The 27,802-nt window shown below is 40.8% G+C and overlaps 1 protein-coding gene and 1 long non-coding RNA gene across 4 annotated transcripts in view; one reads left to right on the forward strand and one right to left on the reverse strand.

Moving 5' to 3' along the window:
* The first annotated feature begins 3,250 nt into the window (after positions 1 to 3,250).
* Positions 3,251 to 6,180, forward strand: LOC118425136. Its single transcript, XR_004832267.1, has 3 exons — positions 3,251 to 3,710; positions 4,382 to 4,547; positions 5,133 to 6,180. It is a non-coding gene; the product is annotated as an uncharacterized LOC118425136 (long non-coding RNA).
* A 2,273-nt stretch (positions 6,181 to 8,453) lies between these two features.
* The window catches only part of LOC118424423, a 30,403-nt gene continuing 11,054 nt past the window's right edge, over positions 8,454 to 27,802 (reverse strand). For 2 of the 3 annotated variants that reach the window (XM_035832988.1, XM_035832986.1), the window contains exons 2-8: positions 24,315 to 24,472; positions 22,760 to 24,090; positions 19,977 to 20,207; positions 18,067 to 18,163; positions 17,705 to 17,806; positions 10,105 to 10,256; positions 8,454 to 9,747 (exon numbers count right to left, since the gene is read on the reverse strand). In XM_035832988.1, coding sequence (XP_035688881.1) covers positions 9,505 to 9,747; positions 10,105 to 10,256; positions 17,705 to 17,806; positions 18,067 to 18,163; positions 19,977 to 20,207; positions 22,760 to 24,090; positions 24,315 to 24,456 — 2,298 coding nt within the window. In that variant the 5' untranslated portion in view covers positions 24,457 to 24,472 and the 3' untranslated portion in view covers positions 8,454 to 9,504. Of the gene's footprint in view, positions 9,748 to 10,104; positions 10,257 to 17,704; positions 17,807 to 18,066; positions 18,164 to 19,976; positions 20,208 to 22,759; positions 24,091 to 24,314; positions 24,473 to 24,646; positions 25,155 to 27,802 lie in introns of those variants that run through there. The other variant, XM_035832987.1, reaches the window with a different exon arrangement.

Consider the following 27,802-nt stretch of genomic DNA (forward strand, 5'->3'; position numbering starts at 1 on the left):
GGAAAATATCTGGAGATGGTAAGCACACAGACCTGTATAGACACTTAAAGTTAGCAGAGTTAAACTACAAACTATTACACCGAATATTACCATGTGCACACAATCTGCACAAATGGGGTATCAAAGATGAAACGGGACACATATATGATGCAACATGTACACTATGTAGCAGTGGAAGCATAGAAGATTATGAGCATATGTTCTTTAAATGTGAAAGACTGTGTAATTTCTGGGAATTAGTTAACACATTTGTACCCTTGCCCAACATAAAAATTGCAGGAGATTTTATTTGGAAAAATTGATCATTTAATAACTGCTAAAGACCAGAAAAATAGAACCTTTACTGTTACTGTTGCTAAATGGACAATCTTTAAAACTTGGATCTGGCATAGAAAAGACCCACACCTGTGCATTACTAGCCTCTTTAATGTCTTTGAAAAGGACTTCGAAGAACGGATATTCCATGATAGACTGACAGCCAATGTAGATTGATTGTACAAATTTTCTATTGATAGTTTGGCATGAACTGCACCTTAGCTGTTAGACTTCTCCATTTTTGATCATAGTGTAGTAACAGACTGTACATATTCCTTAAGGTTCCCCAGATGTACTACACGTATTTGTCTCTTCTAACTGTTCCACTACTCATGTACTGCATGTAATTCGTCCAGACACACCAGTATATGTTATCCCTCCATGTGCAATGGTACTTGACTGTACAAACTCTAGTCCTAGTTTTTGACAAATGTACTGTTGTCGTTGTTGTAAATGTTTTTAATAAAAAAATTAAAAAAAAGGGTAGGGCATTTCACAGCAGATGAGAACAAAAGACAGGAACAACAAGTAAAGGTGTCTAAAAAAGACACCTATAGGCGACGCATTTTAATGTTACTGACCCGCCCCGGGGTGTATATGGTGAGCTTGAGGGGGGGGGGGGGGGTATCTTGTTTGTGCGGGGTTGGTAAAGTGGCGAAAATTAAGGAGGGGCGAAAATATTCTGAACTTCTGATACTGTTACACAGGCAATTTTCTTATTATGACATTATCTTTGACTTTGGTTATAGTCCGAATTGTCAGTCGATCGATCCTTCAATCGATTGCAACACGTGCAAACAAGATCTAAAACAGTACATGTACAAAACTTCAAGACTTGTATCAAGAACTTCCCATAACAATAATAGAGAGATTTAAAGCATTGAAAATTAAGGACTTAAATTGCTACTGCAACTGACGGCTTCAATCTATATATGGTTTCATTCGGTCAATATTGACCATGGCAAAATCCTAATTGATATCAGCCCTACAGCGTCGACTGTGGCTAAACAGCCCTATACGAGCATTACATTCTCTGCCACATAGGGCACATCTGCAAGCTGACTCAGGTCTGTTGTAGAGTTCTTTTCGCAGGATCCGCTTTTCTTCAGCCATACGCATCAGTCTGGTTTCTCCTGATTTCTCATAAAGAAGATAACCATAACAATAATGTAGAATTCCAAAGAATTAAAGATTAAGGACTATGTGACATTATCTGACCGGTTCGGTCCATAAGAAGACGGATTATAGGATGCACAATATACAATTAACGTCATTAATTATTAAGTAATATAAGTAAATTACGTCCATAATCTTCTGTCTTTCCTCAATATAAACGAGGGACATGATAATAAAAAGTGTAGATCATCTTCAACAGTATGTTTGTACATAGTATTATTAGTACAGAGAAAAATATGGTTAATGTAGTTCTGAGCCTTCGTAGTTTTCAGGTCACGCTTCCGCATACCAAATGCATGCCCGATGGTACACCCTTGGGAAGGAGGCCCAAAGATCACGCCCCCCCCCCCCAAAAAAAAACCCCTGAAACACCTGCTTTTCCCCTCCAGCTAAAATCGAACAGTCACGAGCCACCTCAAGTCCTGGTAAATAGCTAGAAGTGGCTTACGATGCACGTGAGGACAAAGCCGAAAACAAATGTCTACATGAACAACAGCGGGTGGAGCCAACAGGATCTACGTTTGATGATTTGATACCACCTTCAGCCAGACAGAACCTGGCTGACACATATGTTACATGTACTATGCAGTCTATACTATCCAGGTATGCACAATTGTGTACATAAGCCTAACCATGTCTTACTCCACAGATAGGGTAATTACAGACGGAAGCATGCGCTATACTACATCATATTTCATACATCATACTACTACATACAAGAGTAGCTCTCAGAGCATTGGCAGCGTCTTGGGCAGTTCAAACTTGGCGCTCTACCAATTACTCATAGCTCTTCTCCCCAGTCATTGGTCAATGCTACATTCAAATGAACTTCCATATATGGTGTAGTCACGTGTCCTATTCCTAAAATAGCCTAGTTACCTAGTAACATAAACATATGGTACAAATTCTCTACACGCCTTTTATCTTATCTGTCTCAGTCTGTCCGGCAAAGTAAAAAGAATAGACTGGACATATTTTTTGAACGTGTTCGCCTTTTTCTTAGGCATTTTGGCATCAACAAAACTGGTACCTGTGAACTTGCTAATAAGGCTACCTAAGAATGATCATGAATGTCTTATGTTACGGTCACATTTCCCAACCGGAAGTTACCGGAATAAAAAAAAATAAAGCTACATTTATGAAGGATAGACATCCAAATTAAAAAGTAAAGCTGTTTATGGTCGTTTATCAGTTCACAAATTATGGCCACTACTTATTTTCTTTGCATTTTGTGTGTTTTAGGCCCTCTACATACTTTTTATTTGTTCACGAGAGCTGCCCAATCGGACCCCGGGTTGGAACTGTTACCGTAAAACTACCCCCAGCTTGAGGAGCGAAAGTTGCCTGGTCGGTTCCCGTTTGGAAATGTGACCGTAACATTACCCTTATTTTTGAGGAGCTGTTGAAGATCTTGTTTGAGAGATTTATTAATTCTTTTGGCAAATCTTTTATCCAATATTGTGTTGACCCTTTCACCTCACTTAGTATTAGGCCACAGTAAGTAGCTATTGTGGATGACATCAGCGCGAATACAATGTTTTGAATGGAATGAATGAGAGCCGATCTAAGTGACAAAAATTTTACTCATTGCGGCGCCCCTTTGTAATCAGTCCATCTGCATAATTCATCTCAGTTCGGGTAACGATGTTAGCCAGACCATGGCCACATGGGGTCGGCGTCATTGTCTTGGTGATGTCGGAATTTCTTAGTAATCGATGACATCCCTAATTGATCTGAGCCGAAATGCCGCCGTGTCTTTCCTCTAACCTTGTCGGACGATTTGAACACGCTTGTCCCTAGTTTCATCTTGCTGGCCAAGCCACCACGTATACGCCCCGTCGGCGGAAACCGCTTCCCGTTCAGCGGAGCCAGCGCGCCAAGACCCCGTAAACGTCGGCCCGTCCCTGGAGCCAGTCAGCTAGGTCTCCGTCGGTTCATTCCTCGGTACCGGTCAATCACGTCCCCGTTCCGGTGTCTCCCTACAGAGCCCTTGCGAGGCCCTTAACATAGGACACAACTTTCGCGGTCTCAAGCCGGATTTCCTCCGAACTTGTTCGTACGTACCCGGCGGCATTGCTTGGACAGTGCTTTGACAACGTACTCCCAGACTGTTGACTTCCTGAACCTTCTTGACCCGTCTTCAGCTTAGAGAGGCGAACATCCGGTCAACACCGATCAACTAGCCGAACCTTTCTTCAGTGACCGAACTCAACTCCACGGTGAGCTGCCATATTGTTGTATCTTGTTACAAACTTGTCCTTCTGATACTTCAACTACGAACATTGCCATTACCAGACACTCTTTTGTATCCCGACAGAAGTCATTTGTTCGGCGTCGTACTATGACAGCCTCCGACGAGCAATTTGTCCTAATTTTTGGGTATCTATTACGTAGACATTCAGTTTCATGGCGTGCCGGGTTGCACCTTCCCAAAATATTACGCTAGTGTGCTTCCTATTCTGCAGCAAACCAGTCCTCACATTGTGTACGTAGAGCTAGGGCACAACGATATATGTAGACGCCAATGGGCTCCAGAAACCATAGCTCGTGATTTAGTAGCTTTGGCACGCAAAATCTCTGAAATCCATTCAGTTCGACAGGCGATTCTAGTTGAACCAATCTGGCGATTGAAATCCCCCTGTAACATGCCGGACTTCCACTCACGCATCCATGATTTCCGTACCGAGTTTCGCCCCCTCGTCGACGCTACCCCACCCGTTCACAGATGGTACCACGCAAAGCTGTGGCAGAAAAACCCTAACTATTTCGCTTCTGAACGGTATTTTTCTGAGCCATTCTCTTCAAATTGTTCCTAATTGAAGGCTTGTTTTGTTAACTTTTTTTCAATTGCTTCAATCGCCAGTTGGCTTCACATTTGGTGTATTTTTAGCCCCGGACAGAAATGTTCCAGTCAACATGACGACGACCTTGGACTGTTTCAAAAGAAACATGGACTGGTTCGACTGACATGGACTTGCAAAATGGAGACAAATGGCCGCATGCTGAGGATTCGAGTAACTAATCGCCTATGAGATTATGTATGAATTTCTCCTCAGGTGAGTATGCCCGTTGTGCTGCTCTGGTTTAAGTCGACTTAGTTATGTTTAGTTAAGTTAAGTGAAAGGTTATGTTGAACGGGAAGACAACGACCTTAGTGATCTGACAGGAAATTTGTGGATTCTTGTGTCTGGCTCCCAGTCATTTGCTCTGCATACGTCCCCAGACTTGCGTCCTTGTCTAAAACTTCTGTGATGCCCACTCAACAGTCCTGTCATTTATGTTGTTATGGTTTATAACATTGCGTGCGTGTGTGTGTGTGTGTGTGTGTGTGTGTGTGTGTTCTCCCTCGATCCATTTACAGGCCGACCATACTTAACAAGAGCAATGATGACGATGTTCACTTGGACTCCACAACACCGCCACGCCACACACTGTGACTCTTTTTTCTTTATTTGTGATATCTCAACATCAGCTCCTACAACATATCTTTAATAGCTGTGACGAGCACCCAAATAAACGTGCAACGACGATGACAAAGTTATGGGTGACTTTGGAATAAACCATTAGTGTCAGTATCAGTATATTCGTATAGTATATAAAACGGGCGATGTCATTTTTGTGTTCTCTCTCGATCCCAACAGACTAACCATACAGGACAAGAGCGACAACGACGAGATGTTCCTGACACCCATACCTGTGTCCATCAGGACGAAACAGTTCCATCACAAAGTCAGTCGGGTCCTTCCACTGCAAGTCGCTGAGAAGAGCTGTATCGCTGGAGGAGCCGGAATAGACGCCTGTGCACCTTATAAAGTCGGGAAGGAGCTACACATCACCCAGAACCGCACCGTCCACAGAAGGAAGACAACGAGAGGGCCTAAGAAATGCCAGAACAGTAGCAGATCTGGAGCAGCAAATCGATTGCACTGTCACAACCACAGAAAACCTAAAACTAGTTAGACAATTCACGGGCTGGTTTTGGCTGATTTATACCATGAATATGTATATATAATGTGTATATATTATAGTAGTGGATTTTATATGTACAACAAAGAACCGTACATAATTTTCCCACAGCGACGACGGACCTAATCAAACCGGAGGTGTATGTACTAATGAAGAAAACCAACATAAGAATATGCAGAAGTGGCCATCGATCGCTGGGAGGAGCTAGAAGATACATTTGTGCGGCTTGAAAATTCTGAACAGAGGGGAGCCACACAACATCCAGAACAGCGCCATCTACAGAAGGAGGGCAACATGAGGGAAGTAGAGGCCAGTAGCAGAGCCAAGACGTACAGCCGATAGATTGCGATCATACTTGTACATGTATAGATAACCTGACATGACACCAGTTATAGAATTCACGGATTGACTGATTGATTGACTGTTTATATCACGAATATGTATTTTAGTGTATACATTGTAGTAGTTGATTTTATATGTATATGAATGGACCGTAGATGAAATAACCGTTGTTTTGTGGTGTGACAAGACCTGTCTGTTTGATACGCCAAAATGTGCCCACCAGATATAATGTATTTGTATGACAGAGAGTCAGAGAGTATAGTTCAGAAGAGAAAGAGAGATCCGCAGCTAAGAACGAAGTTAGCGAGGCCAGCATTACTAGTATATAGTAACGTCAAACCATCTTAACAGTCTCCCGTGCCCAGTGTACGGAAAACCTTGTCTCTGCGTCCTTCCTTTATTCTAGCTATGCTAGTCTTCAAAGCAGAATCTAAACAACTTGAAACCCATTGGTTTCATGGCTTGTTTGAAACATGTGACTTATTAACTTTTCAAAATCAGGCTTTACGTAACCTGTATCTATATAGCCGGTATGACCTGGTATAACAGTCCTTCGGCGTAACACACCAGCTTCAATTCAAAACGACAACCACCTGAAAGCGCAACATTTCATATTTCATAAAAAGATATCGACAAAAATCTGTGACACATTGGTCTTCTATATTTTTTTGACCTCGTGAAGCATATTATCCCACCTTATAAAAGCAAAGCTCAGAAGATATTGGCAAAAGTTGTGCTATATTGGTCTTGTCTTCTTTAAAACATCTTATTTTTCTACCACTCAAAATCAGGCTCTCTATGACTCCGAACGACAACCAATTGACAGCATTTCATTCTATATTGTAAAAAGCACAGGCTTATAAAAGACATAACGGCAAAAAGCTGGGACATATTGGTTGCCATTGCAAATTCATAAAGCATGCGAAACATCGTAATAATCTATGTGTACGGCTTATGATATGCAAGGAGCGCAGTCACTTCCGGCTATGTGAAAAGACCGTACCCTTAAATCATTGATCCTGAAAACAAAGAATGCCTCAACAAAGGAAGAATAACAGCTAGAATAGTCTTCAATGGCCACTGTATGGACGACACCCCTGTGGTTTAGCCAAAAATCAATTCCCAAGGGAATGCATTCGTGGAATTTTCAAAATTCTTTCAAAGCGATCGTAATACTGTAGAAAATGGCGACGCCTCAGAACAAAAGACAAGGTAGGGCAGTGCGCGCAGGGGTGATAAATTATGCGTGAATGACAACGGTGTCTATGCAAATTTAGTGTAGACGGTGCCAAATGGTCACTATGGGCAATTAATTAGCAGATTTTGTCCGGCCAAGCCAAAAATTTCAAAACCAAATGGACACAAAGCAAATGTTTTGCACAACCAAGGACGTCCTTGCACAACTAAGTCTACGCTAAGATTGGAATAAGCCGGGAAAAAGCTACGCGCGGCTAAAGCGAAGCAGTCTGTGGGAATCAAGAACAAAATTTTGGGGCCCAATTGAGCAACTCCGCGCTACCAAAGTAGTGAAATTTACAATGCAAAATCTGCGTCTGTCCTACCCAAAATCAAGAATTTAGTAGGTCCAAAACAGGTAGGACAGCAAATTTCTTAACGCACAGAATAAAGGAACAACAGCGCTAAATGCAGAAAACCGCTTGTAAGAACTAACTAGCTAAGTGTTTGAAATGTGCCGGAGAAAAATCCGAAGTTTGGAAAGTTTACGACGTTACGAAGTCTAACATAAGATCGTAAAACACGGTTATTCACAAATCCAGTGTGGGAGCCATTATAATAATTGGGGTGTTTGGTCTCTAAGTCCTATGTTAGCTTATCAGGAACTCAGCCAAACCAGTCGATTACTATTTGTGAGCCGTGTTTATTCAACCTATGCTAAACTCAGGTAGGTAGGTAGGTTAAGGTAGGTAAACTCAAGTAACATATAATGCAATGTGCTCCAATAGGACTACAGCAAGTTACGGTTATAGGATACAGGTCTAGGGATAGGATAATGATACAGAGATCCAAGGAGGTTCTAAGTGTATCTACAGAGAGAGTTGGTATAACTAACTAGTACACAATCCAACAGAGGGACGAGCCCTCAAAGTGAACCTACCTCAGTCCAGAGGGGCGCCCGATTCACTAAATCTCTTCATACCATCTCTAACTCCGCCCATCACAGGTAAGCTGGTTGGATGCTCTATATTTTGGTTATCATGATATGATGATCATCACGTGATAGTATCAAGGTGATGTCCTAGATACTGAGATATTAGCTCTGTCATCCTCGTCCTATACTTGTGGTCGATCTGTATCTGTATCTGTATCTATATAGCCGGTATAACCGCCATTCGGCGTAACACACCAGCTTATCCACCCTGATCTTAAACTTCCATTTTGTATTTTCTCTTCATACCACTTCCTTCAATCTGAATTTGCTAGTAACCCTACCTGTATGTGTTCAGATATCCACTTTCTCCATCTAACATTTTCAACTTCCCCTAGCTTTGACAAAAACTTTCTTAGTAAGTTACATTGACATGGAACATCGAGTTATTCAGTGTAAATGGTTCCCGGTGAAAGTGCTTACCAGATGGTAATATATGATATTAACATCTCAAACACAAAACAACAGAATCACGTGCACACTCATATAACACCAAACCACTGCAAACTTTTATTCTTAAACACCAACTAGATAGAAAACAGCTGCCACAGATCTACGTGATAGGTATTTGATGGCATTACAGGGTGGAAACATCATTACAAATGTGATGACCGAACTTAGTCACTCAATAGTCATGTCCAAACAAGGGATACAGTTTGTCACATCTGGACCTCCTTATCCTTATTAACTTTTTGATACAGTCTTTCGGCTATCAGGCTGAATTGACAGACCTGTTTACAGGTAACATGTATTACAAGTCATGTAATAGGTAATTACATTCATACTATGGCTGCAGTATCAATATCAAAAGACATAAAATTCCCTAATGCCTTTATAGCTGTGTCTATGCAGGCTTTGCTACTTAAGACTGTATTGAGTATCACCTGTTAATCGCTACATATGGTTAAACATTCTACTGCCATAGGGTCTGATTTTCATGCAACTATGGAATAACAAATGATTACGGCTGATATGACTTACAAAATTCAACAATATAGTTAAGAAGAAACTTGTCCAGGTTAAAAATGTCCTTAAAACTAAAACTACGACAAGTCTGTCACCAGAGGAATAGCTGCTACATCTTTGTAGATTATCTAAGCATATAATGATAGCATTTGCATGGAAAATCAGATAGTTCTACGCTTATAACGTTTCTTTCCAAACTGAAACTAATACAAGCTTTGTCACCAGAGAAACATTATATAACTGCTTTATCTATGTATCTAAATCTAATAGTATCTGGATTATCTAAATATATGATGAGAGCATTAGCAGAAAAATACAGATACTACATACAGAAAAGAATTATATCTTAGTTAAGGGGTTACCTGAAAACACTCTGATGTTATACTGTGAATCAGGTGTATATAAAGGTTATAAAAATTCTACTACCATAAGTTTCCTTTCAAACTGATGCAAATTATGTCACCAGAAGAAAATTAGCATTAGCAGGAAAATGCAGTTACTACATAGGCTGGTGACAGAAAGGAATCAAATCTTAATTCAAGTCCGCTTGAACAGACCACAAGGTTCTGTAATCATTTCATGCCATCGTTGTTCTTGCGCATAGCAAGACATGCCACAATGGTAACCATGGCGATGAGGACAGGGATAAGGATGACATCACCAAGCGCCATGACAGCCCTGGTCCCCTGTGTGACCCTCCCCACTGCACCACTCAGGGTCATCCCTATCTCCATGACAACGGCCCCGAACTCGTCCCCTTCATCCGCCATGTCCTGTAGGTAGCTCATGTGTCGGGCCCAGGGTAGGGCAAAGGTCTGGAAATATACAGATGAAAAGTTGTGAGAAACAGTATCTCTCTTTTTCATCTAGCTGACATACATTAGACAAAGGGTGAAAACGGGACAAAGGATAAAGTCTAATAATGGGTGATGTATTGTCTATTTTGGTTAGAAAACTGACAGGTAAGTTTTTAATTTTCTTGTGAAATGTTACAATATTATTGTCTTTCTCCACAATGACAGCGAATAATACATGATGTATTGCCTGTGTTTCACACTAAAGGAGCCATCTTTATTACAGTCTGATCAACAGCAAACTTTCTTTAGATCAGTTAGGCCAGAACCTATATCCTCTAAGAGAAAGCAGAATTATGAGAATCTAAAATTCTTGACCTTGACGATGTCTGTTGCAGTGTCCGATCGCTGCATGAGCCAGACGATGGGGGTGGCCAGGGTGTGGTACCCTTCCATCACGTGTGGGGACTCGGCAGCCAGCTGGCGACCAAAGGCGGCATCAGCCAGGTACGTCTGCGCATCCAGATGGCCTGTATAGGGGCAAAAATTATGTTTTCTATTGTATTTACGTTATTTTCTGAACTGACCAGCACCCGATGAATATAGATAGATCCATAAAAGGTCAATGACTTTATCAAATGTATCATAACCTCCGTGAAACAGAGGTCTTGTAGTCCTGTTAGTGTGTTTGCGACGGTGTTGTGTGTCCAAACATCTGTTATTGGCGTTTGAATACAATACACTAACAGAATCTCGGCGCAATTAATTTTTTACTGCAAGGCCGATTTGATTCATTTTTTATCAATGAATATGACTAATAATAGAAAGGTAGATCATAGTTGGCAGAAAGGTCACAGAAAGTTTGCAAGATTTGGCTCAAAGTCTGAGTTTATGTTGCGTTAGGAGATACCGACAGATTGGAGATTATAAAATAAATAAGCTAAGGATGAGAATTCTTAAGATGTGAAAGAAGATCTTAGTTGTTAAGCTCTTTGGCCTGAATACTGTATTTTGTAATGTAGGGCGGGGGAATGGTGTAATAGATTATTTTATGGATATCTAGTTTATTTGGGTCTGCTCCCGTTGTAGACCCGAAGGAAGTGATGACTCACGATAACATCCACGCGCTTGGACATTAGCGATGCCCATTTCGACCTTAACTTGAAAGTTGATCTATGTTGGTAATTCTGAATAAAATTAAACTGCAATTTCCAACACAAAGAATTGGACATGTTTTGACTGATCAACTCAAGTCTTTGATAAGGAATGGACAATCCACTGTTTCTGTGGCGTCACGTTATGTAGATAGCTCACGTCACTCGGTGAACAGGGGAAGAAGCCATGCACATCAGAGACTTTCAGCCATCTCTTAACAGAGACGGAGACTTTCTGCAAATTATGATCCACTGCTCACTGAGCCACGTGTACTATGTACATAACGTGGCGTCACAGAAGTAGTGGATTGTTCATTCATTGACAAAAACTGGAGTTGAACAGTCGAAGATAATTTGGCCTGACAAAACGCCTAAAAACACATAAAAAAAGTTGGAGCCTATCCTTGGCTTGGAGAGTAGTCAATAATCAGATAGGACAGGTAGTCCATAGAAGGGGCTACTATTTCACGGGGAGGTATCATTTTTATCTGTCTAAATGTGTTTTCGCAGTTATGTATTTTCCATATGTTAGTTTAATATAGCATAATGTACTGTAAAACTTGTGTCTATGCCTGATATTTGGATTTTACTAACTGAAATTGTGGCATGTACGGGAAAATGAAGACGTAGAAGAGTTTTTATGGACAGGCTAGAGTTAAAAGCAACCATCGTGTCATCACGATTTCCCAATCAATCAATATCAGACGAGATTATTTAAGTAAGAAATTTTCAAAAAAAAAGTTTTAAAGATTGTTGTTATTAATGGGTTTTAATAGTCGTATTCCATTAGCCTGGTGATTAATGTTCAGAGAGCATTGCTGTCAAAAGGGGTTCTCTTGTGAGTGAGGGGTGAACTAATAATGTAAATGCTTCTCATCGATTTGACAAAACAGACCCTCATTTACATAAATCATATCAGTTGATCATCTTATCTAGCTTACCACAATGACATTAAAGCATTTTCTCATTGATTATGCAAATTAGGTCTTCATTTTGCATAATATATATCTATCAATATTCTCTTACTCAGTTACAAAGGTCACATGTTGCGATGGTCCTACAATTGAATTGAGCATGTTTAGACAATTTCCCAATTAATTATGCAAAATAGCTTTCAATCTGCATAATTGATATGTAATTATATGAAGCATTACGTAACCTATCAACATAGTACCAAAAAATCATAACAATCCGTCAACCCCTTCTTGAGTTATCCCTTTCGAAGTCTGATACTAAACCTGTCCTGCAGTTCCAAACAAGCCGCTAGGGAGCCCAAACCTATACCACTTATATTATACCCGTCTCACCGAATATATAGATGATCACAACCTCATTTCCCCCAACCAGACTGGCTTCAGAAAGAATTTCGGAACTAACGACAACATCTTTGTTATTGACACACTGATATCAAAATACACCAGCACCAACAGACGCCTCTACACCTGCTTTATAGACTTCAGAAAAGCTTTTGACTGCGTCTGGAGAGAAGGTCTACGTTACAAACTACTTAACCTGGGCATAGGCGGCAAGTTCTACAAATTGATTAAATCCATGTACTCTAATCCGATGACATGTGTTAAAACTCCTACCGGCCTTACACCACTGTTTACAACAGACAGAGGTGTAAGGCAAGGATGCAACCTCAGTCCTACTCTTTTCAGCTTATTTGTAGATGATTTAGTTAAAGATTTATATACCCCCGACTGCGACCCACCCTCCCTACATCACCTCCTCGTTTCTTGTCTACTTTACGCAGATGATGTAGTACTAATTTCAGAGTCTGAAACCGGCTTACAATGTGCCCTTGACAGGCTTCATTCCTTCTGCGAAAAATGGAAACTGCAGGTGAACCTAAAGAAAACTAAAGCCGTGATCTTTAACAAATCAGGGAGACTCCTAAAGAACATAAATTTCTTATTTGGCGTAGATAACATCGAAATCGCAAACTCCTACCCCTACCTAGGCCTGACGTTGTCCTCGTCAGGTACTTATTCCTTAGCTAAAAAGAATCTGTCTCTAAAGGCACGTAAAGCTGTATTCGGCCTCAAACCTCTCACTCTTTCAACGATGTCCCCCAAGACTACTTAAGCTATTCAATACGTGTATTAAGCCCATAATGTTATATGGTAGTGAGATTTGGGGTATAGACTGTGGAAAAGATAACTGCCCAGTGGAAAATATCCAAACCCGCTTTTGTAAAAACATTCTTGGCGTGCACAGGAATTCCTGTAACTCCGCATGTAGAGCAGAACTCGGAGTCTATCCAACAGGCAGATATAGCAATCCGCATAGTTAAGTACTGGCTACGCCTTAAACAGTTAGATTACTCTACACACCCTTTACAAATAGACGCACTACTCTGTCAACAAAATGTACCTTTAAACAATCATAAGAAAACTTGGCTCCAACATGTAAAACAAATACTTGATGATAATGGTTATTCCTATCTATGGAACTATAGTCACTCTAGAATAGACAACAAACATATTTGTACATTGTTAAGGAAAAGACTGTCAGACGTGTATGTCCAAACCTTTTTCCAGCAATTGTCTAAAGATAACGGCAAACTAAGATTTTACAAACATATCAAAACCGAATATGCCATGGAAACCTATCTATACCAGAACGACGCTGACAAGAGATCCAATGTATGTAAGATAAGAATCAGTGCTCACTCACTAGAGACAGAAAAGGGTCGTTATAAAAAAGTGCCAGTTCAAGATAGATTGTGTAAATACTGTGCGACGGATGCAGTGGAAGATGAAATACATTTTATATGTAACTGCCCCCATTATGAGGACGAAAGAAACAACCTTTTTGACACAGTCAAAACAATATTTCCAGCTTTTCACCAGTTAGTAGACCTCAAAAAAACTATATTTCTGTTAAAATCACAGAACCCACTAATCATTAAAGAAGTGGGACTTTTCATCAGCCACTGCCTCCAAAGAAGAAGTCAAACCACCCAGTAAAGAAAGTAGAAGCATGTACATAGATAGCCGACGTGTGTGTATTTAGAATAGACACTTGTTACTTTTCACTGTCTGTATCATTGCAATTAGCCTACGGGCATGGATTTGCAAATAAATAAATTATATTACTCACGGCTTCAAGAGCTGTCTACCACTTAGAATTCATAGCCGCAACATGTCCAGAACTCGTGATATCAAACCAGGAAGTTCTGCTGCAGTACCGTAACAGGCCGCTAGGGGACCCAAAATCTAATCGTTTCCAGGTATCAACAAGACCTACCCACATACCAAATATCAATACAATCCATCCAGGCGTTCTCGAGTTATGGTGGTCTTTTAAAAACACACATATGCACATACAAACGCTACCCAAAATATAACGTTCTTGGCGAAGGTAACTATAACATCGCTATCTCACAACCCCACATGTTATACATCATTTAAGCTCAAACAATGCTAATGTTTCACACATCGGTTTCTTTCTTTCTTTCAGTTTTTGGAATTCTTTGCAAACGGTCGCTCACTATACTATTAGGCTCGCCCATCAGGCGTCGCCAAAAACTCTCAGTACTCTCAATACACACGGAGGTATTAGGTTCGAAGTCTTGTTCGGGTTACATTCGTTATTTTGGATGGTGACGTTAAGATACGGCCCAGGACATAGTCTTGGCAATTACAGTTTTGGCACCGGAGCATAAGCTACGTATTATGCTTGGAGATAAAAGCCAACTTCTTGCTAAAAACCACCAAAAGATAGGAGAGTGCCGTTATGCTCAGACAGATATTATATGCATGTGTGCCAGTCTGCCTGCATGCATACTGTCCCCTCGACCTGTACTTGCAACACGACAGCCCTGCCATATATTATGTCTGTAGTGGTATTTAGCTGGCAAAATAAAGGCTAATGTAACGTTGTAGGCGATTAAGCAGGTCATATCTATGATATAGCAAATGATGAACTGTAATCATATGTAAATTGACATTGAACCTTCAAGCTTTAAAATGAAAGCAAAACAATTACATCGCAGTTTTTGTTACAGTGACGTGCTAATACTAATTAAAGTGCAAGTGTACTAAATATAAGACTGGAGTTCCATGACCCCATACATTTGCCAAATGATTCTATCTTTTACAACTGCTGTATTAATTGCGTTTGTCATTAATTATGCAAATAAGGCTCTCATTTGCATAAATTATGTAACTTGATCATCTCCTCCACCAAACAACAGACGTTCACAATCTGTGTTAAGAAAGAACGCCACTATGTGATGACGTCACTATTGAGTGACGTCAGTGTTAAGAGTCACGTGGTCGCTCTCTTCCATCATGGCGTGATTGTACTTCACATGTGTGTGAATAAAGCTCCCTTTGAATCGAGTTGCATCGTGCCTCTGAGTCTCTCATCAGCACCTTCCTGCATCAATGTTGGCGGAAGGCTTTTATCGCATTTTCAGATAATTTATGCAAATTATGACCTTATTTACATAATTAATGTCCACCGATGTTTACCTGTACATAACTTGCTAAAAGTAAGAAGTTCCCGTCATTTACCACAGTGAGATTATAGCATTTTTCTCATTATTTATGCAAATTAGGTATTTATTTGGCATAATATTTATCTATCAATATTCTTCTCTTTCTGAATTACAAATGTGACATGTTGCAATGGTCCTATAATAGAACTGAGCGTGTTTAGATGATTTCATAACTAATCATCCAAATCAGATTCCAATTTGCATAATTGATATGTAATTACATGAAGCTATCTACATAACAAAAATCATATCTGATCATACCAACCCCTTCTTGAGTTATTCCCTTCAAAGCCTGACACTAAACCTGCCCTACATCTCCAAAACTTGCTAGGAGGCCAAAACCTATAGCACTTACTCTCGGCATCAAGAGCTGTCTACCACTTAAAAATCATAGCCGCAGCATGTCCAGAACTTGAGATATCAAACCCGGAAGTTCCGCTGCAGTACCGTAACAGGCCGCCAGGGGGCCAAAACCGTTTCCATGTCTCGTCAAGACCTACCTACTAACAAAGGACGTCATATAACGTCCTTACACTAACCGAATATCAATACAATCCATTTAGGCGTTCTCGAGTTATGCTGGTCTTCTACATCATACATACATACATACATACAAACCCTACCCAAAACATACCCTTCTTGACGAAGGTAAATGTAGACAACAATCTAAACAGTCTATTGATACTTTCGAGTTTCGACAGTCGTTTCCAGCCAATGCTTTTAGCGCCATGACATCAGACTTGTTGAAGACTGAGGCAGACGATTTGGCAGCGGACATCACAGTGGACATGGACAGAGCATGTTTAGACGATTTCCTCATTAATTATGCAAATTAGATTTCAATTTGCATAAATGATATGTAATTATATGAAGCATCACTTAAGCTATCCACATACCAAAAATTATGATAATCTGTCAACATTTTCTTGAGTTACTAGTATTCCCTTTCAAAGTCTGACCCTAACCTGCCCTGCAGTTCCAAAATAAGCCGCTAGGGGGCCCAAACTTGTACCACCTACTCTCAGCATCAAGAGCTGTCTACCACTTAAAAGTCATAGCCACAGGATGTCCAGACCTTGAGATATCAAAGCAGGAAGTTCTGCTGCTGCACCGTAACTGGCTGCTAATCTAAAAATTTAATCGTTTTTAGGACCTACCCACATACCGAATATTAATACAATCCATTCAGGTGTTCTTGAGTTATGCTGATCTTCTACAGACATACAGATGTACAAACGCTACCTAAAATAACCTTCTTGGCGAAGGTAATGAAGTAAAAAACAGCAACAATTGAGAAATATTAACAGTCAGTGGAGATGGTAATCAGATGTGTAAATGACTAAGCAATACAAGAAACATGAAATGCTTACGCCAACTATAACATGCATTGGCATAATACCGGTAGTAAGACTTATACCGGTAGATTAAAAATACTGGAACTTAAAGAGATCTACACATGCAACAATAGTTATTTCTGAGCTGTGCACACTTCAGACATCCAGGTGTCCAATACATCATTTACAAAGCATCGATAACAATGCATTCGAAGACAACAAGGTCAAAATTTTTCAGTATCTTTTTCGGGGTAGGCAGCTCGTCGTGGGACGAACACACTGTCACATTCAATGCCAAATTTATAGATCATAATTACACATGCTCACGGCACAAGACGAACATGATTCAACAACAATCTTGAATTTCTGTTGGTGACCTACAACTCATGTAAAAGTGTGAAGAATCGTTGCATAATAGCCCGGATCTACGACTGAATGGGTCAAATTGAACGTACGCAGCCATTTTCCCGCCATTTTTATATCTACGCTAGCAGTGAAGTGTTACGTCGACATAGCGGTTGTGACGGACAGAAGTTAAGTGAAAATTCTTGACAGTATACGTCCGTTTTCTCATGACATTTTGTATGCTCATGCAGGTTTATGTTTTATGCATTTACTGACAGAAAAGGAAGGAACATCAGAGGATGTATAAATGTACATAGCGGCAGTTAATTGTGCCGTGTTTCTTCCTACCGGTATTTTTTACCCCCTCCCAACCACGCGCCCGTTCGCCGTGTAATTCCGCGGCGTGTTACAATTACAATATTATGCTTTTAGCAGGACAAGAGTGGCAGAAAAGTTACACAGAAGAAGTGGCAAGGGTAACCTTTAACAGCAACATGCAACTGGAGAAAATGATCGATGCGTTGACAATTTGTCAAATCAGTATGGCTAGAGAAATCGTCGTAAACGTACCGGTATTATGATAATAGATGTTAAATCAGAACAAGACAACAACATATGATTATGACGGAAATGCTTACCTTGGGCAAAAAGCTCAGTGCAGATGATCGTGCTGCTACCAGCAGCGCTGCCACGGGCGCTTGAAACACCCACAGCACAAGCCGGGCCACATGCACCCTCACCTATGTACAACAATATATATATAAGGTTGAACAAATGAGTAAACACACAGAAAATGAGCAAACACCAAATTTTCACTTTCTTTTTTCACATCTTCTTTGATGTTGGAATTTATTTTGGCATTCTAGGAAATTAGTATCGGCATATAATTGCTTGTCAAAAGTTTTCTGCGGCTTTGTACGATTAACAGTGTGGGTCAAAACTGGCCGAAATTGATGCCCGAATGGATGTCATCCACATAATCAAATCAACATGGCCTTACTGATCACAGTGCAAAGGCCACATCCAACAGTGCTGCCTGCACACGCTGCGATAGCACCTGCACTGCCCGAGCTCGACAGCAGGCGGCGACGGCCACGCTGCAAAACATGGCAACAGGAGAACAAATGCGACATATTCTGATTTTGCATTTTCTTACCGTATACGCTCCACCTTACAAGTACCCTAAACTGATAAGAGAAACATGCCAAAAAAGTGCGGCAATAAAAACTATTGCCATGGCGACGGTTTTATTGTTTATAAGTATTAATGATTGTTACCTCCATGAAAAAATGGAGGTATAGTTTTTGGTCTGTCTGTGTGTCTGTGTGTCTGTGTGTCTGTCTGTGTGTGTGTCCGCATATTTGTGGACATCATAACTTGAGAACCTCTCGATGGACTACGATGATATTTGGTATGTGGGTAGGGGTTGGGAAGACGAAGGTCAAGGTCAATTTTGGGCCCCCTGGTGTGTGACCTTGGCACTGCAGCAGAACTCCAATTTTTTGTATCTTTTTATCTGGACATGCTATGGTCTTGATTTCTTGGTGGCAGATAGCTTTTGATGTAAGGAAGAAGTGGTGTATGTTTGGACCCCCTAGCAGCTTGCTCTGGAACTGCAGGAGCATTTTTGTCAAAATCTTCCAAGAAGCATAACGGAACATAGGAATGATGAATTTCCATGATATTTGGTATGCAGGTACATGTAGCAGAGATGTACATAATGAAATCAAAATTATGCAAATTTGGACTTCATTTGCATACTTAATGAGGAAAATGTATATTTACAGTGTTTTCCAATATATCACTCAAATACATGTTACATATGTAGTTTGTGGCAGGCGGAAGTTAAGCAGATACTAATTATGCAAATAAGTCCCTAATTTGCATAATTAATTTGAAAGTGTCCTAATTTTTCTTATTTCGTGTAGTAAATGATTGGTCTGTCAACACTGTGACCTGTGTACGTTAGTTAAAGGTGTACATAAGCAAGCATAAATTATGCTAATGTGAAAGTCATTTGCATAATCAGAATATTTCATGGAGGTATGAGGTCTCCGAACTCTAGTTGTTTTAGGTGTGCTGTAGTTGTGTTTTATCCTTGCGCCTGGCTGCATGTTCAACTTAACGTACATGTTGCTGCCAAATGTCGCAAGAATGGAATTTTCGTCATCTAAAACTACAATAAAAAAAATCTTATTGATTATGTTAATTAGGTAATAATTTGCATAATTGATGTCTATCGATATTCTCTCTTTTTCTAGTTACATATATCATGTTCAAAAGTTTAAGTGTCCTAGTATAATGAAATTAGTATTATGTGGCTTAATAAACTGTGCTCATTAATGATGCAAATTAGTCCCTGGTTGCGTTAATAGTCCTTATCTATGGAAGGCATATCCGAAGTTATCTACATATGAAAGATCACGATGATCCGTCAAGCCCTTCCCGAGTTATTCCCTTCCAAAAGGATGGTGCAATTACACACGGGCGGACGAACTGATGTGGAATTTCGGAAATATTTGGCAATCAGATATATGCTTAACAATAAGCCTTATATTTTTCTCTTTTTTAGTTACATATGGCACATTTTTTCGTATTTTAACATGTAACGCAGTGTAATTATAAACTGTCCTCATTAATTATGCAAATTAGCCCCTGATTTGCATCATTAGCATTTAATTATGTAAGGCATCTCTGAAGCTTTCTGCATTTCAAATATCATGAAGATCCGTCAACCCATTCATGAGTTATTCCCCTCTAAAGGATGAGCAACTACGCAGGCGGGAAAAAATTCCTGACATGCCTGCAGGATTTGGGGAATTCTTGTCAAATGGAAGCACACTATACTATTAGGCTAGCCCCTGAGGCGTCGCCAAAAATGTACAAAACATACATAGACAATAGCCACACCTGATCAGTAACAGGATAGGTGATGGTATGTACACAGGTCATTTCGTCTCTAGGATTGATGCTTGGCGGGCAGAGGACGTCCAGCACGACGGGCCCTTCCGGCTTCTCACAGCTCATCTGCAGACTGTAGCCGTAGGCAGTCGAAACTATGAACATCTCCGGGAATGTGGCGTCCGTGAAGTCATGCTGCACCTGCATGTATGTTGCTGGATCCGTGGCAGTGATGGAGAACTGGAAATTAACACAAAATCATGGTACCAATCATATAGAAGTAGGCAGTTCCCTGACAACTGAAGTGAAAGACGTCAAAGAACATATACGACCGAGCGTCTCCTGCCTTTACCGGTGACCTGTGATTATTACTGTGGCTAGGTTTACTGTAGATGCCTACTGGGTGGGAGCTTTAACACAAGAAGGTTATGTTTTCGGTTAAGGCCTCATGTTGTGTCCCAATATGTAGGTCAACAGCATATAACTAAAGAAGCTGCGTATGGATTTTAATTTGGTATTTGAGTAGCGGTTATGGACAGGAAGGTCGTGTTCGAAAATGGTTGGCGTAGCCTTTTTCTATCAGGACGGTAGCGGGCCGAATGTGTGTGTCCGCTTTTATGTGAACAGCATAACTCAAGAAGCCTTGAATGGATCCTGATAATATTTGGTAGGTGAGTGGGAGTCAGGAAAATGAAGGTCAAGTTCGATAATAGGTCCCCTACCGGCTCCCTAAGGTACTGCAGCAAAACTTCCAACTTTGCGATCTCGTGTTCTGGACATGCTGTGGTCATGATTTTTAAGTGGTAGATAGCCCTTGAGGCAGAGAGTAAGTGCTGTGAGTTTGGACCCCCTAGCGGATTTTTTTGAACTGCAGGCACCGATTTCCTTTCAAACTTTGGACGAGAATAACGAGAGAACGTGTTGAATAACGAATAACGAGAGAACATCATGGTTTTTGGTATATAGATAGAATGAGTGATGACTTACATAATGTAATACTTATTATGCAAATCAATAGCTACGTTGCATAATTAATGAGGAAAGTTCATAAATCCATGCCAACAGCATATTACTCAAGAAGCTGCGTATGGATTTTCATGATATTTGGTATTGGAGTAGCAGTTGTGGAAAGGAAGGTCTAGTTTGAAAATGTTTGGCGTAACATTTTTCGTCAGAACGGTAGCGGGCTGAGTGTGTGTTCGTTTGTGGAATGCATAACTCGAGAAGCCTTGAATGGAACCTGCTAATATTTGGTAGGTGGATATGGGTTAGGAAAACGAAGGTCAACTTCGATAATGGGCCCCCTAGCGACTTCCTAAGGTATTACTAATTATGCAGATAACAAGCAAATTTGCATAATTAATGATGAAAGTTTATAAATCCACTGAATTCCATGATAGGACTTTCGAACTTGTCACATATGTAGCTGAGAAAGAGAAATGTCCTATACATATTAATTATGCAAATAACAACCTCATTTGCATGATTAATGAGAAAATATTAGCGTGTTGACGGATCGTCATGATTTTTGGTATGTAGATACTGAACTGAACTGAAGATAGCCCTAGTGATGCCATACACAATGCAAATCATTGGCATAATCAATGAGGAAAGTTTATAAATCCACTGCAGTGCATGATAGAACTTTCAAACTTGTCACATGTGTAACTGAGAAAGAGAGAAATGTCAATAGACACTTGGCCAAAGCCCCCTATCATCATTTACTATTCGGCCAGGCCGGAGTCTGGTAGAGACTACATGATTTTGACAAAGCACTATGAAAGTTGCGCTGGAAAGTATCACAACAGTGTACATAATTTCATTGTCACCTTGCCAAGAAGTTTATGTTTTTGGTAGCGTTTGTGGGGAACACACATTCATGCAGTCGTTTACGCTTTAGTAATACATGAATAAGACCTTAAAGTCTTGAATAAAGGCATGATTATTTGGCGAAGGGATGTGTTCGTGGAACTCTAGTTTCAAAAAGCAACTGGAGTTCCACGACCCAATACCTTCGCCAAATGATTCTATCTTTTACAACTGCTGTATTAATTGCGTTTGTCATTAATTATGCAATTAAGGTTCTCATTTGCATAAATTATATAACTAGGTATTAAACTAGGTATAAAAATTAGGTATCTATCTTGCATTATATCTATCTATCAATATTCTTCTCTTTCTGAATTACACATGTCACATGTTGCAATGGTCCTATAATAGAACTTAGCGTGTTTAGGTGATTTCATAACTAATCATCCAAATCAGATTCCAATTTGCATCTCTCTCTCTCGGCTTTTTGCATAATTGCATAATTTGCATAATTGATATGTTACTATATGAAGCTATCTACATAACAAAAATCATATCATACCAACCCCTTCTTGCGTTATTCCCTTCAAAGCCTGACACTAAACCTGCCCTACATCTCCAAAACTCGCTAGGAGGCCAAAGCCTATACCACTTACTCTCGGCATCAAGAGCTGTCTACCACTCAAAAATCATAGCCGCAACATGTCCAGAACTTGAGATATCAAACCCGGAAGTTCCGCTGCAGTACCGTAACAGGCCGCCAGGGGGCCAAAATCGTTTCCATGTGTCATCAAGACCTACCCACTAACCAAGGACGTCATATAACGTCCTTGCACTAACCGAATATCAATACAATCCATTTAGGCATTCTCGAGTTATGCTGGTCTTCTACATACATACAAACATACATACAAACCCTACCCAAAACATACCCTTCTTGGCGAAGGTAAATATAGACAACAATCTAAGCAGTCTATTGATACCTTCGAGTTGCGACAGTCGTTTCCAGCCAATGCTTTCAGCGCCATGACATCAGACTTGTTGAAGAGCGAGGCAGACGATTTGGCAGCGGACATCACAGTGGACATGGACATCAGGTCAGAGGTCGCTACCTCCGTGCCACGCCTTCCGCCGCCTTGCTGGTCAGACTCATCATCCAGGTCAGCATGTACCTGCGACAGTCCGTCCAGAATCCAGGACCCTGTCATGGCGACGGTGACCTTGCCTGTGTCTGGAATCTGTGGAGCGACGAACGAGTGCAGGAAATCTCCGAACGCGCGCCCCCTTGTAGAGTCGATTGCCAGCCTGCCGGACAGTCCGTTCTGCCATTCTGCCTCGCGGGTAAGCCGGTGTGCAAGAACCACCTGAGCATCGGTTGTCCGGGTTACCTGACAGGTGTCGTAAATCAGGTTGACGGCATCATAGGCCAGCGGGGCAAACACGGAAGGCGAGCGTTTCAGACGATCAGCAAGCTTCTGCATCTTGCGCATCCTCCGTTTGCTGTGAAGCCCCTCCCCTGCGTAGGCCAGTCCGTACAAGCCTACCGTTTGTGCAGACTGCTTTGCGTCATCAGAACGCAGAATGTCCTCTCGGAGAGCCAAGGAGTCCCCGGTGTACCACATGCGGCCCAACAGGGTGCTGTCACCATTGGCTGCTTCCAGAATAAACTGGGCTTCAGAATACGACACAAGGAGGACGACTGCATCTGGGTTGTCCCTGAGGGCGTCGCGAAGTTGTTCAGTCAGCCTCCGGGCTTCTTCCTTGTTGGTGATTGTCCCCGGTGCGTAGCTGATACTGGTACTGACTGTGATGTCATTCACCAGATCGTCTGCCAGGTCGCGAATCCTCTGCACCAGGTCCGTAGAGTAGATGTCCTCGATGTGTACCGGGATGACGACGGAAACGCTGCTACTTTGCATTTTGAGGTACAAGGCCAGAGCAAGAGCATGGTCGCCCATGCTGAGTCGTATGGTGTTCGTGGCGTTGGTCAGTCGTTCGGATGTTGCTCGTGGAGAAATGAAGACCGCGTCCGGTGCGTTCACCATCGCCCACTCCGCCACATGGACCGCGTGTCTGCTGGTGTCGGGACCCACGAAGAGACGCACGCCCTGCTGGCTGTACAGGCGGCGGAAAGTTTGCAGAGCCCCGTCTGGAGATCCATCGTAGTCCCCGGTGTGGACCTGGATGCCCGCAGCTGACGGTACCTTCTCCCGATGGGCACGGATGTCATCCACGGCCAACATCGCTGCTTCCTTCATGGCCTCCGCTGACTGGACGTCGCTCCGAAACAGCAGACCCACCTTGACGGTTTCCTCTGTTATTTTTTAAAATGATGAAAGCTACGTGGATTATTGTTGCTTTACTCAAGAATAATTTTAATTTGAATTGTTTCTCAAAATTATCAAGGTAAAAACCCGAATGAGGTCCGTTTGGAGCAAGCGACAAGCGAGAGCGAGCGGTAGCCACAGAGTATGTTACCTGGGCTAGTTTGTTACAAACAGTTAAAGAGAATATGTTAGAGTAAAGGATTTAGCCAACCTTTGCGCTCGTTGCATCGTTGTATTGTCAAGCCGACGGCGAGTCCGATGACTATGGCCAGCACGGCTCCGCTTGCCACCACCCCGATCAACAGGCTGCGGTACTTGAACCTCAGGTTCCTCGTTTCCTTATAATCTGCCATTTTGTTGGTCCGTCCTCTGAAACAAGTGTGTAGTTTGACCTTTACCGATTGTCACCCATGTATGCTGTTGACGAAGCCTTTACTCATTGTAAGTGAAGGCCATAACAATAAATCGCACTCACGTTGTTTGATTTTTATTGTTAACATTGTCAACATGGAAGACACACGAGACAATGTACAAATAAATCACCTTTTAACAGGTCAGCAAAATCTTCACAAACAAAGTCACCTCCGGCTGTAAATATATACACTTTAAGTTGGCTTAACCTGCAAAAGCAATCAGCGATGGAAAAAAACGCTGATACCTAAACCTAGAGTTCTGTTTAACTTAGGGTATACATCACACTGACTATAATTTCTCTGTACCCGCTGAGATAGGTTCCATGTATTTCGTTGGTAGCTGGTTCTTGTATACTGCCACATATTCCATGAACATTTCTAGAGATTTATGATACACATTTGTTAACTTAATAAACTTAAGAGACACGCGTTGATAACGCACTAAACCAGAGAACTCGGCGACAAGGACCCAATAAAGAACAAATAGATTGTGTGTACTGTACAGTGGCCATTTGATGTTTTGTCATGCTTCTGCATCTCGGTTGAACATACCAAATTTGCAATGTCAAGAGCTTCAGTGTTAGGAGGTGAACCATAATTCGATCTTGTAATACTCTGAAGAAAATAGATTCATGTGGAACTCTGGTACAACAGAACAGTAAGACCCTTTCCCGACGTCTTTCACATTAATATGAGCTCACGAAGTACATGTTGTAGATCAGTCACATTGGCGTTGCGATCTATATAGCTGGCAGAACGTGTCTCCATGAGTAAATAACACCATGGATAACCCTGACACACGCATACAGGGATTCAAGAAGAAGAAATGGGGCGTACTGGTCTCTAATTAAAGGAACGTTCCCTGCCAAATACACCTTCCTGCCATACCGTAACGCAAGACACAGGGCAGTATGGGATTTTGTCACCATATGCCTTATAAGAAAAGTAAAACCCTATGATTGCACACGCATTACTTTACAACAGACTACATACAGTAGACATTGGCTTTCAGTTTGGGCTTTCTAGCAGCTTTCTTTAGAACTGCAGGGGCGTTTCATTTACAAACTTTGAAAGAGGATAGATGAAGAACGGATGAAAGAGTTTTCATGATTTTTGGCCTGTTGGTAACTTTGATGGAGACCAATATAATGCAATTATTGCAACTGTAATAAACTATATCGAAATTATGATTAATGATAAAAATTTGTATTTCTATGTTTTATTAATTTGACATCATTTGGATAATTGATGAGATGTTAAAACATCTTCCTGAATATTGTAATGAGACAAAGTACTTGGCTTTTGTATGAAATTACGCTGTTTGAATAAACGTTCAGGAGTTTCAGTTTCGTACAAACCCTTTCAGTGTCACATATAAAGCAAGGAATTCTAAGGCATAATCGTATCGGTTTCACCTTGTACACACATTACCCCAGTGCCTTGCGAAAGTACCTCATTCAGTGAAAGTAAAAGTGAAAGTGAATTGGAACACAGAAAATTTTAAATGCTTGCCTGGAGATGTGGGGGTCAGCTTTAGGGATCGTCTTGCTCTACATAGAGTCAGATGCCCTTATTTTAGATACCCAAGATACAACTAGATTCATCATCAGACATTTTAAAAACAGTGTCTGTTATGGGATTCACACACACACACACATACAGCCATGCCTATTGTTTCCGAGGATGGCCAACAACTTTAGAACGTACCTCGTAGGACCGCCCAAAAGATCACATTAGGCCATATGTCGATTACATTATATGGATGACATGCTCTCAAAACCCGGGTTTGGGCCCAAAACTGATACGAGCGTGCAGAAAAAAACTGGCAAAAGAAATTCTCTATGTAACTAAGGTGGTCCAGGCCATGTTACAGCTATCACTTGGGGTCGGAGTGAAAATGGGTATAAGTCAGCCATACACATTTCAAATTGACTCAGATTTGCAGGAGAGTTAGATTGGATGTGTATCGTTGCGTCTAAGTAATTTTCGTATTGATATATTGTATTAATTTGTTTGTTTTAGTAAATTAATAAAGTCTTTTTTTTGGGTAGAAAATGTAGTTTAAAGAACCATTCCGAAAGTTCAATACTTGTGTTTTTTTGTGTATAGCTGCTAATACTTACCTTTGGACAGAAACTGGGTGATTATAATGATACTATATTTCCTTCTCCTGAAAAAGCATTATTTGTCTATATTATTGATGGATATTTTAGGGTAGTTCTTTCCTTTCTGGCTTATATAAAATCTACGGAATCATTTTCCTAGATTTTTGGCTGTTTTTAGAGTAGACAAGGACATGGCCGATCATCTAACGTTATTTTCGTGTTTCCTGAAAGGTTACTATAGTCCTTTAAAATGGTTTAAAGTTTGTACTATTAATCTTACCTACAGAGGCATGTTCTCCAACCAATCAATCTGACAGCCTAATCACTTAGCTTATTTAGCACCTCATTGAGAAGCAATTATAAGTAATTGACACTTGCACCGGGGCTCAGCTGGTGCTATTGTTATGCGTAGTGTGGTCTGTCAGGTTTGTCTTTCGTCTTTCACCTTACCATACTCCAATGCCCATCCAAAACACAAAATAATGACATGAAAAGACAACTGTAAAATTTACAAAAGTTACATTTCGATTAATGAAGGCTCAGGAATTCCTTTTTTTTCTTTAGCAGTCGAAGTACTGTTCATAGCTGGGCACATAACTAATGATCCAAGGTGAACTGAATGATTGAATTCTATGTAGTTAATTTTGGTGATAAAATGAAGACCTAAAATATCAACCTACGTGTGGCTTCTTCACCGATATTGTGCTTCATTCAGTGTCCCGAGGCTGTAGTGAGACCCCAGGAATAGACAAGATCGGCAGCGCATAATGTCAAAAAGACTTTACATAGAATGTAGTGTTACTATTAGGAAAATTTGGATATGAGTCAATCGGCAATACACATTGTAACTACAGAGTAGACATTAGTACTAGTAATCAGTTTGAGTTGGTCATGTCCATTGTATGATGCAATACAGATAACATCTGCACCAATTTGAATTGATAAAGAAGATATAGAGTTAGCAGTTTGAAAAAAAGGTACTTTCAAATTGGCTTTTAAAAAGCTTCAAAATTATCCAACGTAAACGAACGGGCGCCAAAACCTATACGTCTTACTGTCCCCTCCAAGCGCTATGGAAGATACCGACTAGTGGTGGGTACAAAAACTAATTTTTCTTTAAAAGAAACGAACCTGGTAAAATTCATCAGTAGACCGGATATTGGGCCGATGGAAAATTAACA

The sequence above is a fragment of the Branchiostoma floridae genome, chromosome 10 (assembly GCF_000003815.2).
Source record: "Branchiostoma floridae strain S238N-H82 chromosome 10, Bfl_VNyyK, whole genome shotgun sequence".
Classification (NCBI taxonomy): domain Eukaryota; kingdom Metazoa; phylum Chordata; class Leptocardii; order Amphioxiformes; family Branchiostomatidae; genus Branchiostoma; species Branchiostoma floridae.